At 48.1% G+C, this 17444-nt stretch overlaps 1 protein-coding gene across 1 annotated transcript in view; it reads left to right on the plus strand.

Moving 5' to 3' along the window:
* Positions 1–418: 418 nt before the first annotated feature.
* si:dkey-151g10.3 (serine/threonine-protein kinase WNK1) overlaps positions 419–17444 on the plus strand; it is a 38298-nt gene continuing 21272 nt past the window's right edge. Inside the window, exons 1-2 of the mRNA XM_047039701.1 lie at positions 419–960; positions 7116–8304. Of these exons, the coding sequence (XP_046895657.1) occupies positions 7591–8304 (714 nt within the window). The 5' untranslated portion in view covers positions 419–960; positions 7116–7590. The remainder of the gene's footprint in view (positions 961–7115; positions 8305–17444) is intronic.

The raw sequence follows: 17444 nt of genomic DNA on the forward strand, positions 1-17444 counted from the left end.
CAGTTGGGGTTATCCGGTTCATTCATGGTTCACTCAAGATTCTCCAATATGCAGACCCCTGTTTGTCTTCATAAACATTTTGGATTTTAGTTTGTGAAGCAATCGAGAATGACAATAATGCAGACCTTTAATTCTCCTTTGATAAATTGGGAGTTAGGATTAGAATGAAAACTGCAATTCCTGTAATTGTATTAAATACATTAGACAATGCATTTAAATAAAATGCTAGGTTTTATATATCAGTATTTGTGTGTTTCAGAGTGCTTAGGTGTCAAAATTCACGATTACCATTTTGCGTAACACCACAATCCTTTATTTAATTTGGGATTAAACGCAATGTAAACCATTGCAAATTGCATGTTAGCCACTGCCCTCTTGTGGTCAGATCTAAAAGCGGTCGCGTGCGCATTTGGGATGAGCCCGTGGCAAGTGCCTCTCCAATGTCGTTAAAAACGAAGAGGCAAGCAAGCGCATACAGTTACAGCTTGTATACAGATGGCCGTGTGACTCGTGTGTTGTATATAATGTACATAATTTCATTTTTAAATGTATCTGCATGTAAACATTTATACATTCAGTCGCCAAATCGACGAGTGGGTAAAGAAAATCTGTAAATCGAAAGAAAGGCAAGCATCATCTGAATGGAAGCACGTAGACCGCCAGCTCGAACATGTCGAGACCAGACGACTCGAATGGGGATTTTTAAACCAGGACTTACCTACAGAACCAGTAGAAGCCCAAAAACGTCAAAGGAAGTATATAAATGCGAGTTATATTCATGCTTTATTGAATGTAATTATTTTATCTAAATAATTGCAGATAAATTCCAACGTGAAGGCCGCTGTAACGTTAAATCATTTGTATATAGGGAATAGCTAGTTGTATAGCTAGTCATTGCTAACTGGGCTAGCCGTTTGCCTAAATTACAGACAACAGACAACAGCAATATGTTACATTTTGGTAAGTACCCTACAACTTGATATATTGTTACAATTAACGCCTGTAATGTAAGGATGATGGAGTTCTTAACTTGACATCCGTGTGGAAATGTGAGGTTTGTTGTCAACGGAATTCATTATAAAAAAGAGTTGTAACGTATTATTCGGTAACTATTTTAACAATGTAATCAGTATGAACGGATAATTTCTCAACTATCTATTTGTTTATAATAGGTTACATTCTAAGGAATCCCGTTAAGTGTGAAAATGAATCCAGCCTACTGCTGTTGAGATTTAGCAAACCAATAGCTTGTCGTGAAATTATATCTATTGTGTCCACATAGTACTTGTGCACACTGAACTCGGTGTTTCCTTATTTTCACTGTCGCATGTCTGTCTCTAGGCTAAATAAATACTCACCCACGGTGATTGTACTAAAGCTAACCGGCACATTATCATTTACCGCTTAGAAATAGGCGTTTCTTGAGTGTACCAGCTAGCCAATGGAAACCGCCTTGCTCGTGCACAGGGTGCATTGCTGTGTGAACTGCCAAAAAGACGGCATAGTTGTCAGTTTTAAGACCACTACGTGGTTCTGAAGTGACTAGGCCTACAGCAACCGTAAAACAAGGAAAATGCATTCTTTATTTCATCGTATTTCTCTGTTTTTTCTTGAGGATATTCACGAAAAAACATTCAAATGATCCCCATTCAACAGTCATACCCGCTTATCAAAACAACGTTGGTCTTTGATTTTTGTCGGAGTATAAAGGTATAATGACATGCTTGAGTGCATTCTTAAATGTCTCCACAGGTTGTCATGTTGACACTGGGCTAAATCGTCAGCAGGCTGCCTGATGTCAAATGTGCTGAGAGTTCAAAGTAAAAACCATTGCAATTATTGTTTTTTTATAAACCCCTGTTGCCAAATTGATATCTAATGAAAGGCTCTGTTCAGCTCTGTGCTATTATCATATGCAGCCGTAGAAGGGGCTGAGCTGGATGCGTGGCTTCTGGAGTTGTAAGCCACTTTAGTAACGTGTAATCCTGACTCATCATCGACAGGCGCCCACTGATTAAGGGATTCTTACCTGGATTAGGCAGTCTGTTTAGAGAGAGAGATTGAAAGAGAGAGAGAGAGAACTGTTGGATGATAGCAAAGCAGAATAAAGTGGCGTTAGATAATAGTTTTCCCCTCTGTCTCTGTCACTGTGTGAACAGTGTGTGTTACCTACACTCACTCTTTCACATGCTTGACCTGGATCGGACAGTACTTTTTGTGTTTCAGCCCTGGGCTTCCCTAATGGGACTGGAACAATCATGTTGTTTGATTCAAGTTGAGGTTTGTGTTTTTCCTCCTGAAACTCAACATCCAGTCTAGACCATCGAGTCAGAAGAAACAAAATGTGCCAAAAATGTGAGACAGTGAATGTAATATTTACAGTTTGAACTTTGATCTTGATTCTTTCTCAGTATTTAGTCTTTGAGGGGATCAATGCTAACGTTAAATACTATTTAGCTTAACGTAAATCAGGTGTGAATTATACAGGTATGCACAGGTTATGATTTGGGCTGTAGGGTGGAAAAACCATGGAACAGGCAGGCTTACATAACACTTGAACCAAAGCCCTACTCCAACCTTGATGTCGTTGTACCAATATTAAGATATGTCAATTGGCTTACTATATAGTTTACAATTTAGCACTGAGTGCAATGAAGGCACACTACAAATACAATGTATTGTTATTAATAGAATTCAGAGTTCCTTTCTTTTCTCCTTCTCAAGTCAAACAAACAGTCCAGCTTGCTACAGCAGCATCAGTCGCGGCTCCCATGAGTTATCAAGAGGGGGTAACAAGCAAAGCTTAACATGCATCCATCCTGCCAGCTTCACCCCTTTACTCATGTTTTCAGTCAAACAGTCAACACCAGACCTCCAGAAGTAATAACACGCTATTGGATTCTTTTTTTGTGTGGCCCGAACTGTAGTTGTTTTAGCTCAACCACAAATGTAGCTATAGTCACTGCTTTCATTTACACAAACACGGGCACATATTTTATCAGCCAAAATCCCCCCACAACCTCTTTTTGTCTGTGCCATCCCCCTCTCTTTATTTCTCTCTTGTTCTCTTTCACACACACATTTTCCCACCCCTTCCGCCCCCCCCCCCTCTCTGGTCACAGTTTCGAACTTTCATGCCACCACCCTCCCCAATCCCTTCCTCCCTCCCTTTTATATTCACACTTTTCATCAACATCATGTCCCCCCCCTCCACCCCCAAAACGTCTCAGTCTGCCCACAGAGTGCAGTCTGCCTGCACCCACACACACACACACACACACACACACACACACACACAGAGTCCCCTGGCTTCTCCTTTGTCTGCCTGACTAAATCTACAGAGGCCGCTCAGTCCCAGGGGATTAATGTGTGTATGCCCATGAAGTGAGGGATGGGAAAAAAAAAGGAGAGAGGCAGAAAGAGGACGCGATGGAGCCGCGTGTTTGTTATGTTTGGAGTTTAGTATCTCTGTGTGTGAGAGATCAGAACACTGGGACTGGGATTGTCTGCGTTTGCAGTATAGAGAGTACAGAACACAGGGAGCAGTTGGCAAACTCCCGGTTTATTTCCACAAAGTTTTTGAGTGTGAAGTCTCACTCTCTTGTTTAAAGCGAGATACGTTTGGGGAACCAGTAAAGAGTCTAGGCTGAAGGTGTTAAGATTTATTTTTATTTTTCTCTTCTTTTTTTTTTGCAGTGCATTTCAAAAATGATTAGACAAGGTTCATAAAGCAGACGGCAGGTGTTGTGCTTGCTTGGGGGCCTGCAGCAGGCTGGAGGACAGGCAGACTTCAGCATGTCTCTGGTGTTCTTCTCTATCACTTCTAGGTACAGACAGTTCCAGAATCTCAAGGGGTGACTGGAGACCTGTGATAAGACATGACAGGATGCAATATGATTGGTGGATATCCACCACATTGCTGCTCACTGGACAGTTCAGTACAGTTTGGCTTATGACCACCATGGTTTTCTCACATAGGCACTAGGCAGTCATTTGTCCTTTTGTCAGGAAATTCTCTTGGACATCAATTCTTTTTTTTGTAAAGGGACAAACATTTTGTGCGTGCATGTTTGTGCGTGTGTACAGGTGCCCATGCATGATTCTGTGAGCGTGTGTGTTTGAAATTTTTCCTGTATGTGTGTTTGAGAGAGAGAATGTGTGTGTGTATGTATATAGGTGTTTGTGTGTGAGAGAGATGTGACTGAATGTGTTTGATGTACTGTGATAACTCTGTCCGGTATGTGGCTTTCATGGGAACTCCTTGCCCCGGGGACAGTGCCACATAAGCTCTTGTTTAAAGGAGAACTTCCCCCTCTTTATCGCCTGTTGTTTTTCCCTCTTGACCCCTGACTTCCCATCCGCTGTTACCTTTCCTGCCTCTTAGTACAGTTTGTCCCCTCTGTGGCCCACTAGGTCATTTGAAGTTTCTGACTGAAGTTTGTTTATGATATTCATTGAAACCAATATCAAGTACGATTTGACTAGGAGTCATTGATTTTATTCCTGTAAGTTTTTCCAGTCATAATTGTTAACATAAGATTGTTTCTGTGTAGCCTCTGTGTATATTACTGCAAGTCCAACTGAAAAGCAATCTGTCTTCAATGATGGCAGTAATATTTCATATTGCTTTATACTAGAGTAGCCTCAACTGATTCTTGCTCATGTGTGGGGAATGTAGCTCAACAGGAAGTCTCCTCTTCACATTCTCTTATTATTTCTTCTTCTGTAGTCCCGCCCTATCAGAAGCACTCATGTTTCCCACCTTGAACCTATTGTCTCTCTAATTTGACTGACAGGTATTAGCGTTGCAGCTTGGATTCCCTTCAGTTCAGTTGAGAAAGGGCATGCTTGACTTAAAGGCTAATGATGGCTTTTTAAATGAGATAATGGGTGCTGAGAGCGTCTGTCTCTACCCCGGCGTTCACAGTGGATTTATTTTTGCAGTTGTTCGTAGAAGGAGCCAATGCTATGACATCAACAATGTCATGATGACATTGCGCCCCCCCTCACCAAGTCCATTATGACCACAGCACCCCTGTCACCAAGTCCATTATGACCACAGCACACTGATGAAATCTGTTCCCTCAACAAAGTTCAAAAACATCAGTTGCAGTCAGATTATTTAGTTGCTGTAGAAACGGAAGTCATAGATCCCCATCAAATCTACTGCTAAATAAGATTTAGTCATTTTTTTTCAAGATAACCAACGAGTATAATCTCATTTTCACATACAGTAAAATTCAAATATTGATGCTTTGCTCAAATTACTGTAAAATTACTCTGTAACCCATAAGGGGCCTTTAATGCCCATACATATGCAGTCAATTGTAACTAGAATGTGAGGAAGTGGAGGTAAACTATTTCCTGGTGTTTCTTGAGAGGTCCCAAGGGTATCTTATCAATTGCTAGCATGACATCATATCCATATTAGGGTATCATTCCTATATTAAAGAGGTATCTTATGGTATCTAAGCAGCACAATTGAGCAGCTTGCTGGATCTTCTCTGTGTTGTGGCCCACTTGCACCTTAGACAACATGACCAAGTGGATCATATCAGTCAGCCAGCATCCTCTCCAGCTTCCGGGCTGTCAGTCAAGCCATTCAATAATCTGGGATTGAATAGAGCCAGCAGCCGGGGGCTCGGCATATATTGGCCGTCTGAGGGAAGACCTGACACTCAGGGACAGATGGAGGTGATGCAGAGGCAAATATCATCACCAGAGGGGAAGCACACATGCATGCACACACACACACACAGTGAGATTGACTTACAACGAAGCAGGGGTATATTGCTATCTCACTTTAAGGGAGGTGTATCTGTTCAAGTGTGCTCCCCTTGTGTGTGTGTGGAGAATCAGTTTCACTAGCTGTTAACACCCTGTTTAGCTGATAACAACACAATGGGGGCCAACTGAAATTCCCTCAGCTGGTCCAGTCTTAATAAAAGACGAACAGATCACAACGTTTACAAATCGATAGAGAATATCACATCCTCATTATTGTGATGGTGTCTTCAAGTAATAATGGCTGAAGAGTGCAGCACTCCCAGATCACCAGCGTTCTGTGTAGTTGTATTTCTCAACCCCCCCACTCATCAATGAGTCATGATGAACGGTACTGGCCCATCCATTTATCATCAGAATCTAGCACTCCAAATGACAGCTCCATATTGCCTAATGGACCCTTTGACCACCACAGCTGAAGATGCAAGACACTCAGAAACAAACTCCTCCCTCCCTCTTTCTATGATGGAACTCTTAGTTGAAACCTCGAAGGTTGCAAGTGCAGCACAGTATGCCCCTATAACAAAAATAAAGCTTGTGTTTGGGAATTTATGAGCCGATTTAATGGGAGCTTTGGTTCCTGTGTTTGAGGACCTTCTCTCAGGGCTCCCCATACATGGGCACCAGAGGTGCTGTCCGTGCCTGCCACCCAAGACGAATGAACACAAGCCAATTAATCCTCTTACAGTGGACATTTGCCCACAAACAATGGAAAAAGGCCATTTGGGGCATATTTCAGGATCTAATGAACAGAGGCTTCCCAGTTAATCCCAGCCTTTCCCCAACCCACTTAGGGGTGGGTTCAGAACTTGAATCAGAATCCCTGGCAGATTGTTACGCATCTGATCCAGAGTCATACATTATTAGAATGGGATTCAGTCATTTACCATGGACCAAGCAATCTGCAGGAATACCAATTCAGCTATTAAGTAGAACAGCGTGAATACTTTTGATGAATTAGACACTTGGGAAATGTCTGTGAGCTCCAGGAAAACCTGCTGGCATGGTGGAGGTTGTTAATGTGTGTCAGGGAGTCAGATCCCTGTCTGAGCAATGTCACTATCGCCTTTTTCATTCAAATGAGCTGCGAGCAGACTGCTGCTCAACGAACAAAAAAAGAGTTTAGAAACTCTTATTTATGTAAAGCATTTGCTTGATGTTCTCTCGCTCCCACTGAGATCGTGTTGTCCTCCGCCTCGACTTGTCTCTCCTGCAAACCAACTCCAGGGACTCCATTCTCCACAGTTTTAGAATGTCGAACAAGAAAGGGGCTGCTATATGTTGACGATTTTTCCTCATGCACTCATTGACGTGTTGTCATTTCTTTGCAGGATTTACCTGAGGACCGTGAACACGTTGTGCTTTCAGGACAGGGCCTTGGGGAACTTTTCATACAAAACCTTGAAGGACCCTCCTCTGAGCTAGAGTGTTTCTGCCTGGGTCAGATGAGGGGAGGGCTTTCTCCCATCGGGGACTGAGTTCACCGGCCTGGCTGGCTGGGTGGGGAAGATGCACACAGACGATGGGGAGAAGGATGCTCAACACAGAGAACTAGTTCTGGCGAGAGAAAAGCTCTCGGCTTGTCATCGCTTGCCCCAGTTAACCAACCGAGGTTAGGAGAGAGCGGGAGAGAGTCCACTTTGGCAAAGGAGGGATCCCGTTTCACCGGCAGCACTGGACGAGCGAGTCACATAGACGACAAGGGGTAGGAGGGTGACCACAGAAAGAGAGAGAGACGGGGACTGACAGAGAACCAGGGGTTAGGAGGAGGAGGGGGGGGCGGAGAAGCGGGAGAGGACCTTCCCGATGGCGACTGACCCCGGCGAGCCCACGGGCACCGAGGACTCCTCGGAGAAGCCCGATGGACCGAGGGAGGAGGAGGCGGAGTCGGAGGGCAGGGCCGGACGGGAAAGGGAGAGGACACGCAGCACCCCCTCCGACTTCCCCTCCTCTCAGACCCAGGAGAGGATTGCCGAGGGAGTGGGACCCAGGGCAGGAGGAGGAGGCGGCGGAGGAGGAGGAGGAGAGGGCAAGGGCAGCGCCCGGGAGGATGACACGGCAGCACGATCGCTGTCCCTCTCCACGCCCTCGTCCCCGGCGGCCCACGGCCCGAGGCTGAGGCGAGAGAAGCGCTTCTTCCGGAAGAGCGTGGAGATCTGCGAGGAGGAGGACGAGGCGGAGGAGGCCGCGGCGGCCCCCCGCCTCGAGCTGTGCTCCACAGACTCGGTGTTTGCCGGCGGGGCCCAGCCGCAGGGCACTGCCTCCGCCTCCGCCGTCCTCGGACACGACGCCGGCTCCGCCCAGGAGCCCGGCAAGGAGGCGTCCATGTCCTTGCCGCCGCAGCGGGGGAAGGAGAGGGACCGGGAGCTGGAGGAGGAGGCCGAGATGAAGGCCGTGGCCACCTCGCCAGGGGGGCGCTTCCTCAAGTTTGACATTGAGCTGGGCAGGGGAGCCTTTAAGACCGTTTACAAAGGCCTGGACACGGAGACCTGGGTGGAGGTGGCCTGGTGTGAACTTCAGGTGAGGAGATCTGCTTGACTCTAGGGATCAATAAAAATCCTCTTATAACTATATCACCCACTGTGACCTTATGGAACCGGTTTAGGCCTAAATGTCACATCAAACAGATCAAAGGGAAGAGAGGGTTCCACATTAGCCTTTCGGTGAACATATTACTGTCTCCCTTAACCTTATTGGAAGATATATGTTTGGTCTCAATTGAATTATTCTCTCTTTCTCTCCCCTCCTTGGGAAAGATTCTGTCTGTTGTCTACCTGCTTTTCATGTTGAGGTTGCAGCCTGCTGAAGGCTGGCAGAGTGAAAAGAAGAGTAGAAACACCTGTTGATGTATTCAGGCTGAACGCTGGAACACCGAACTAGAAGAGGAGCGAGAGGGCATGGCTCATTTAGTTCCACTTTTAGAGGATTCAGGCAGGCAAGAACTGAGGCGTCTAGGAAAACAGTACGGTTCAACCGCCTGTGTCCTACTCGTTTTTGCTTCCACTTATTACCTTTGTTTACTTGAATGTAAGAAATGCGGTCTGCTTTTTTTTCTTCCGAGAAAGGGTTGAGTAATATTTGCACGACGTATCGTGGGTGAAGTCAGCTGATGAGACTTAACAGTTTCAGTTTTGCTTGTGGCCGCCAGCCTCGTGGCAAGTGCCCAAAGCGGGTGTCTGAAAATGGCTCTCGCAGTGAACCGCTTAGTCAGATACGGCACCGTCAATCATTTATCCTATCAGCCCATTAGTCAAGCTAATTCATTCATTGGTTGATCAGATAACATACGTTTTGAAAGTCAGCTGTCAAAACTAAAACCAAAAACCAGGAAAAATACTCAAATGTTAACAATTGCCCATTCTTCACAGACTTTACGATGACATGAGAATAAATCTATTGCTGTTGGCGTGACCAGCCACCTACACAACCTTCTGAGTCCCACTGGCTCTCACTCAACATAAAGAGGCTGCTCGACAATGGCAACCCACTATGCTTTAAGGAGGCTATCAAATACCAATGCTGAGGGAGGAGAAATAGCAGGGCCTGAACATGTTCTTCTGTGACATACAGGCCGGGATTCATGACACTGTAAAACCAATAGGCAACATTGTCCAACAAAGTCTGCCTCGATGTGTGGGAGACCATTAGAATAAATGAGTCTTTCAGATTGAGAGAGAGAGAGAGAGAACGGCTTGCTAGCATTGTGTGGAATGGCTAGCCTGTTTAACATAATGTGTAGACGTTTGGAGGCGAATGCCCACAACAGCCCAGGGTAATCCTTATGTTTGTCGGACTAATGACCAGCCTGCCCCCTCACCTTTCTCCATCTTACCACAGCTACTAAGTCACACTCACACACACACACACACACACACACTCCTGGCTCTGCTTTATATCAGCAGCAAAGCCTGCAGCTTGAGCCAACACCCCCATGACAGGCAGCAGAGCGACCCAGCCAGGTATGGAAACCAGAGAGCTTTTACAAGATCGTTCCTCCTTCCTGCCAGGCAGTAAAAGCAACCCGTTCCTCATTCAACAGACCATGTCACAAGGATGTCAAGTCCCTCACTTTGCCAGTTCCACCAGTGCCTCCCACGAAATGTGGTAGGTTGGACGTGTAGGACAAGCATAGCCCTGCTCCCAGTCCCTTAAAGTAAACACTGACTCCACGTTTGTGGACATGGTTCCCATACATTGACATTGTCATTTAGCAGACGCTCTTATCCAGAGCGACTTACAGCAAGTACAGGGACATTCCCCCAAGGCAAGTAGGGTGAAGTGCCTTGCCCAAGTACACACTGTCATTAGGCACCGCCGGGAATCGAACCGGCAACCTTCTGATTAATAGCCTGATTCCCAAACGCTCAGCCATCTGACCCCCACACATGTGGGACATAGGCTCACTTCTACGTTTGACCAATATGATAAATGGGGCACAGAAATGTCTGAAGTGTTGGAAGCTCTTGCTGCGGGTGGATGCCAGGAACGAACACATGAATGTAATTCCAGGACATGTTTTGCAGGTTCTTGCCGCAGAGTGCTTGTTGGCTGGCCCTGCCTGCACTGGCCTATTAGACTGTTTATCATGCTACCGAAGGGGGAGGCAGAGAGACAGTGTGACACCAGGCGAGGGAGACCAAGCAAGGCAGTATGAGAGGGAGAGAGAGAGACCGATAGGAATGGAGAGACTGAATGAGAGGATGAGAGAGGGAGCGACAGAAACTGGGAGGGAGGGTGAGAGAGGGAGGGAGGGAGGGTGAGAGAGGCAGGGAGGGAGGGAGGGTGAGAGAGGGAGGGAGGGTGAGAGAGGCAGGAAGGAAGGAGGGAGGGGGGAGAGAGAGGCAGGGAGGGTGAGAGAGGCAGGGAGGAAGGGAGGGTGCGAGAGGCAGGGAGGGTGAGAGAGAGAGAGAGAGAGAGAGAGAAAGAGGGAGAGAATGAGGAGCCAAACGGAGGATTACCATGGCATCGCTCCCAGAGTGGCTGTGTGGCCGATGCTAACTTAACACACACAAACACCACACGCACACACACACACACACACACACATGCATACATAAACACATTCTCACACAGCCCCAGTTGCATGCACACATGCACACACATTGACATTGATTTAATGGCTCTTCTACACAACCGTACAGTCGGTTATAATTCAGTTTAGCAAGTGGAAAATGGCTTCCGTGTCACATCAATGTAGCAGAACCAGATGTAACAAGGGTTGGGCATTATGACAGTGTTGGCATCGATGATAATGATGCTTTCCACAAATGATAATGAATGTGATCTATAATTGCAGTCAGCATCAGTTGTGGACGCAGGTGTGGCTGGAACAAATGTTTGGAATGTGCCTCGGTGCACAAATAGTTTTCCAGACTCTTACTTCAGCACAACATAAATAGAGCTGAGCTCCAATCTATCTCACGGTAGAAGAGCACACAGAGTTGGGCTATGTGGTGCGACAATAAACTCTCTTCCGGAGGGAGTCAGCAATAAACCAACAGCAGGCAAATGATGAATAGTCATACTGTATCCCATATCACCAAGGATTCTGTTTTATGTAGGCACCTTTATTCTTTTGGTGCAGCCTTATGAAATGTGGCGCTTTTCCAACATGGTAATAGGCCATCGTTTGCATCAGTTTGCATTTGCGAAACGAAGGGACTTTTTAAAGTCCCAAGTATTAAAATGAAGCACTTTCACCCGTCCACATAAAAAAACACACGCTCCCGTCCACCCCCAGACGAGGAGATCCACAGGTCCCCCAGTACTGGAACAAGTCCTCCTAATGGAGCCTGAAGGGGAGGGAAAGAGAGGCTCACAGTGTGGCCACCAGCCCTCCTTCCAGATTCTTCACATGTGAATACCGTGGTGAAAGGCCAAAGCCATATATCCCTCTCGCCTTTCTGCTGTAATGAACCGCATTCATGACCCTGAGACATTCGTGTGTGTGTTGTACGAGGAAGTGCCGAGTGTGTGCGTTTTGTGCATTTGTATGTCACTGTACATCTTTTTCTCTCACACACACACTCTCTCACCCTCCCTCTCTCACCCCCGCTCTCTCCCCCCTCTCTCTCCCCTTTGTCCGTGGGGGCGAGTATACACAGTGATCCAGGGAGTTAATTACAGTGGGTGCCTGTCAGGCTGGAACAAAAACCCTGCACAGACAGCACAACTCAGGCGGCAGAATCCTGACTGGTTCAACCCTGTCCTTCCAGACTGGCCTTCGCAGGCCGGGGGGGGGGGGGGGGGGGGGGGGGGGGGGTGTGTGGATGGACAGACTGGCAGCCAGGCTGAATCGAGATAATGGGTATTGTAGCAGAACTAACTTGCCCATGATGAAGACATCAGAAGTTCCAGTTTGGGCCAGTGGAATGGCATTTAGGGCCGCTTAACCGCAGCAGCGCAGGTTGCCAGGATACGACCTGATGGACGCAGTGATTTCATCGTTTCTTCCTAGAAGCCGAGGGAGGGAGGGAGGGCTCCCTGAGGGTCAGTGTTTACGGAGGCTGAGGCAGATGCTTATGAACACAGAGGTTTAGGAGCCCCTTATACACACACACACATAAGCACACTCTATACACATACATGGTTCCCTTTAACAGAGGTTTTTGGGGTGTGATATGGGTATGGTGTGCCCACAAACAGCATTTCCACCCCCCAAAGACAGGAGGCGGTCAACAGAAGTGGGATTACAGTCTGACATTGACGTCATGATCCCGCCATTCACACAAGGCGTCCCAGGTCAGACACTGTAGCAGCCATAAACTGACCTAGCCTGGATTAGGGTTTGGTCTGTTTCCCAGTGGGATCAGTCGGGGCCGATTCACATGGAACAGCAAGGGCAGCAAGAACAAAACGAGTGGGGGTGGGGGGGGGAAGCATCCACAATCGATTTGAGAGTCAAATTAGGGATAGTGGAACTGGACTAGACCCCCGGTGGAGAGGAGAATCAATGGGACCAGATAGAGCAGACACAACGGTCACCCTGGGCAACCCAGAGGCCACGTACGCCCTGGCACAGCTCTTTGATTCCGACTGTCCCTGTAAGGCACCGCTGATGAACTGTGATGCTCACATGGTTACCGTAGCCCAACGTTGATCCTGGCTGGAGTGACCGACCGGAGCCTGAAGGGAATCCCTTGAGTTCAGCCTTTTCCCTCATGTGTCCTCGAGTTAGAATGTTCTATTTCCTTGTTCGGATTTGTCAGTGATGAATGAATTTAGGTGTTAATTTATCTGTTAGTTTGAATGATGTATTTGAACGTCATGAATCATCATTCGTCAAGAATGTGATTAAGCTGAAGCCTAAGGATTATTAGACGCATCTATAAACGTTGATCAAACTTCTCTTCCACTGTCCAGACCCAGTCAACCCAGACTGGATCATTCAGAGGTTAATGGAGCATTGTAAACTATTGTCATTGCTCCTTGCACCCAGGTGTTTGGAACCCTCTTGGCCTGTCAGTAGACAGGAAGTGCGAGGAGCACGATAACTGTGGTATCATCGCGATGCATTATTTATCACCTGGGGATCTCCTGGTAGTTTGAGAAGATGAGATCTGTCAGAAGGCTGGCCGGAAAGATGCACGACAATGAAAAAGAGTTGACTTGGTTTATTAAAACGAGCTGCTCGGATCATGTGACCTTTCCACGGCAGAGTAGTGAGATGAGTGAGGCACATGGTTCACAACCGTCCTTGTATACAATGGATAGAAATATAGTAAACACAACATTTCCTTACATGGTCAAGCATAGTCAGCGAATGGATACAGTAGAAAAGGCAAAAAGGTGATCACATAACTCATGGAAGTCCTGTGTATACATATTTTCTTATTACTGTCTCCAGAGAGTCTGGACATGTTCCATATCTTGACCTCAGCAAGAGACACAGGCCTGTGTAGTTACAGTAGGCAGAGCCCAGGCCTGTGTGGTTACAGTAGGCAGAACCCAGGCCTATGTGGTTATAGTAGGCAGAGCCCAGGCCTGTGTGGTTATAGTAAGCAGAGTCCAGGCCTGTGTAGTTACAGTAGGCAGAGCCTAGGCCTGTGTGGTTACAGTAGGCAGAACCCAGGCCTGTGTGGTTATAGTAGGCAGAGCCCAGGCCTGTGTGGTTATAGTAAGCAGAGTCCAGGCCTGTGTAGTTACAGTAGGCAGAGCCCAGGCCTGTGTGGTTACAGTAGGCAGAACCCAGGCCTGTGTGGTTATAGTAGGCAGAGCCCAGGCCTGTGTGGTTATAGTAGGCAGAGCCCAGGCCTGTGTAGTTATAGTAGGCAGAGCCCAGGCCTGTGTGGTTACAGTAGGCAGAGCCCAGGCCTGTGTGGTTACAGTAGGCAGAGTCCAGGCCTGTGTGGTTATGGTAGGCAGAGCCCAGGCCTGTGTGGTTACAGTAGGCAGAGCCCAGGCCTGTGTAGTTACAGTAGGCAGAGCCCAGGCCTGTCAGAGATCCTAACTGGAGTCTGTGATGCTCATTGAACTTGGCCCAGTAGCCCGGGTGATAATCCGGGTGAGATCTGCCCTTTTCCAGCAGCCCATCTCGTTAGTCTGAGCTCCCATAGATTACTGTAATCTAATCCCAACGACCAACCGCCTCGTGGTCATCCACAGCTAAAGCCCGCTCGCTCGCCTTTGCTTGCCTAACTTCAGGCACGCACGCCACACCACGCCATCGGGGGGGGGGGGGGGGGGGGGGGGGGGGGGGGTCATGCAAGTGGGCCCACGGTCGCCACTGTCAACACAGTTTGTGTTCTTCCTCTCTCTCTTCTCTCTCACTCTCTCTGCCTTTTTCTCCCAGGGAGCAAAAACTAAAAAGCCGAGCGCTCCTGGTGTTTTCCGTCGGGCTAAGCCTGTCCCTCTCTTGGCCAAACCGTGCCGTCGTCAAACGGGTCGTGACACGGAGAGTCACGTGTGTGTGCTCCCTGGGCCTCAGTGTTCCGGACGCGGCGCGAGCAGCGCGGCAGCACCCCCCAGGTTACCTCAGCTTTCGGAGCCGAGCTGCTTAACCCGCGGGCCTCCTGAGGTGTGCGACCCCAAACAGCCTCACGGACTTTGGCTGGGGTCACGTGGGTTCAGGTGCTTAGTCTGTTTGCTGCAACCAGGAACGGGCCTGTCAACTGATCCAAGCGCCTGCGAAGGGAATTAAAGCACGTGCAAAGGGGAATGGTGTAAAAACAGAAATAGCGGTGTTACAACCCGAGCGACGTGGCGCAACTACATTCCCAGTCATTAACAGCTTTGAATCACTGGGGGGGGGGGGGGCATGAAAACTCCCTCCCTCCCAGCAGAGAATGGCTGGTTTGTGTCGGAGGAGCGGAGGAGCTCCATGCGTCCTCCATGTGACTGACGGACGCACGGACGCATGGATCCTGGAGCGGGGCGAGAATGCCCTGACGGACACCCACCAGTGGGCACAACAGACTTCATTCATAGCCTCAAGCCCCGCCCCCCACCAAACCTCTCAGGTTTCTGCGCGGCCCCCCGCTCCACCGTGCGGCCGCCTCATGTTTCTGTCCATTGTTTGGTTCTTTGCGGGCGGCCTTGTCCCAGCGCTTAGCGCTGTGCTTCTACAAAGCCTAAGATGAAGGAGTCACAGGGAAATTGTCGTCGTTGAGCATTTTGTGTGGGACGAGGTGAATCGGAGACGGTGCTCGTCTCTCTCTTGCACATATCCAAGCCGCCGTCAGTATGAAAGGCTTTCCAGTCCTATTCAGCTGTGGCTCAGGGGGATGGTGAACATGGGTCCTGCCTCTCCTGCATGGGTTACAGTCCCACTGAGACGGTGTTCGCTCTCTGTTTCTCTTATTCCAGCTCGCGTCACATTGAGCGTGTGACTACTCATGGAAGGTGTCGTTTCCTCTTCAGTCCTGAAGATGGATTATTCTGTCGCATCATGTGAGGCAGGCTAGAGACTGACTTGAGGATTGAAACATTTTCAATATGCAACGCAGCCCATTAATCATTGTTGTGAAGAGCAGATGTGTGTGAGACTTAGAAAGGCATGTATGTATATAAATATAAATACATATATAATATATCTATAGAGAGAGACAGAGCGAGATGTTTGAGTGTTCTGACCTGCTGTCCATGTGTGAGGGCATGTTTGGGACCCGGGGACAAATAATTCCCATAATTGACCCCTGTGACCTGTGCTGACCCTGTTAGTTCCCCCTGACAGCACAGAGCAGAGAGAGAATGGACTCAGAGGAGCCGGGGGCAGAGCTGAGCTGCAGGGCCATCAGGGAGGCAGAGCAGCACACACACACGTCCTGACGGACGGACCGTCAAAGTGACCCCCCCACCTGGGGACATGGTTGCACACTGGCAGCCGGAGAGCCACCAACACACACACACACGCCAGCAGACACACACACGCCAGCACACACGCAAGCTTACTAACGCGAGCACACTGGGAAAGGGTCCCATCTGACTGTAGAGACACAGACAGGAGTGGGAACCAGAGATGCAGACACATACACACACATCTCCCACACTCTCTGATCCAGTCAGACAGAATAGCAGGGGCAATCCCGGGCAGATGAGCTTATTTTTAGCTGTGACAACGAGGCTGTCCCGCTGTGAATGTCCAGTTCCACTTCTGAGGAAGAAAGGAGGGGGGGGGGGGCTTAAAAGAGCAGGGAGGGGGGAGGGGGGGGCTGTGGCTTCAACCAATACTTCCAGAAAAGGATATCTGTTCAGAAGAGATGGAAACAAGGGAGGGAGGGAGGGAGGGAGGGAGGGAGGGAGGGAGGGAGGGAGGGAGGGAGCGAGGGAGGGAGCGAGGGAGGGAGCGAGGGAGCGAGGGAGCGAGGGAGCGAGGGAGGGATATTTTAACCAGGAGAAAACCGCATTATCTGAAGAAATATGATTTACAATGACAGGTCTGCAGTTGGTCTTCCTCCACTCGACATCTTGACGTAAACACAGAGATCTAAGCGGACTGAAGCGTTCACCGAACCCGAAAATATGACCATGGCTATTTTGGTGAGGTAGATCTGCCTGTGACAGGTTCTTCAGTAATGTCATGGTGGAACTGTCAGCTCTTCTTACCAGGTGCTAAATCATTCCACTTTGCTACTTTTGAAACTAGCACTTAGGCAGAGAGGATGCAACTGTCTGTACAGCATGCAAGCTTTGGTGCGTTCCTTTGTGTCAAACCATAGTTGTCACTTTTGTTAGTCACTTGTCATGACCTTCTGGGGGGTGAGTCCCTACTGAGTCTGTTCTGTGACGTACTGTAGAACACTGGCCTGAACAGGTCGACAAAGGTCACCTCACCAGACGACCACAATGCATTATTTGTGCTCATGACCGCCTTCTACAGTGACTCGTCATCTGACACCTACCCAAGCCTTCGAACTTGTTTAGGCTTAATCAAATAATAAAGATTAAAATCAACAAAAGTGTTAGTGCAAGAAGTCTTACTCGAAAAGGAAAAATCGATGTTTATGTTAACTGTCAAATTCAAGGAGCAGTAAGCACAGTGAGTATACATAGGTTCTTTGATCACACACCATCCACTCTTATCAGAAACATTTGGGTATTCATCCTCGAAAACTGTCATAGCAGTCCTAATGTTGTCATCATTCTCTGGAACATTCCGAGAACTGACGTAAAAAAAAAAAAGATAGATAAAAACATATTACGCACAAGAACTAGGCTAGATC

This window comes from Hypomesus transpacificus, chromosome 18, assembly GCF_021917145.1.
Source record: "Hypomesus transpacificus isolate Combined female chromosome 18, fHypTra1, whole genome shotgun sequence".
Lineage (NCBI taxonomy): Eukaryota > Metazoa > Chordata > Actinopteri > Osmeriformes > Osmeridae > Hypomesus > Hypomesus transpacificus.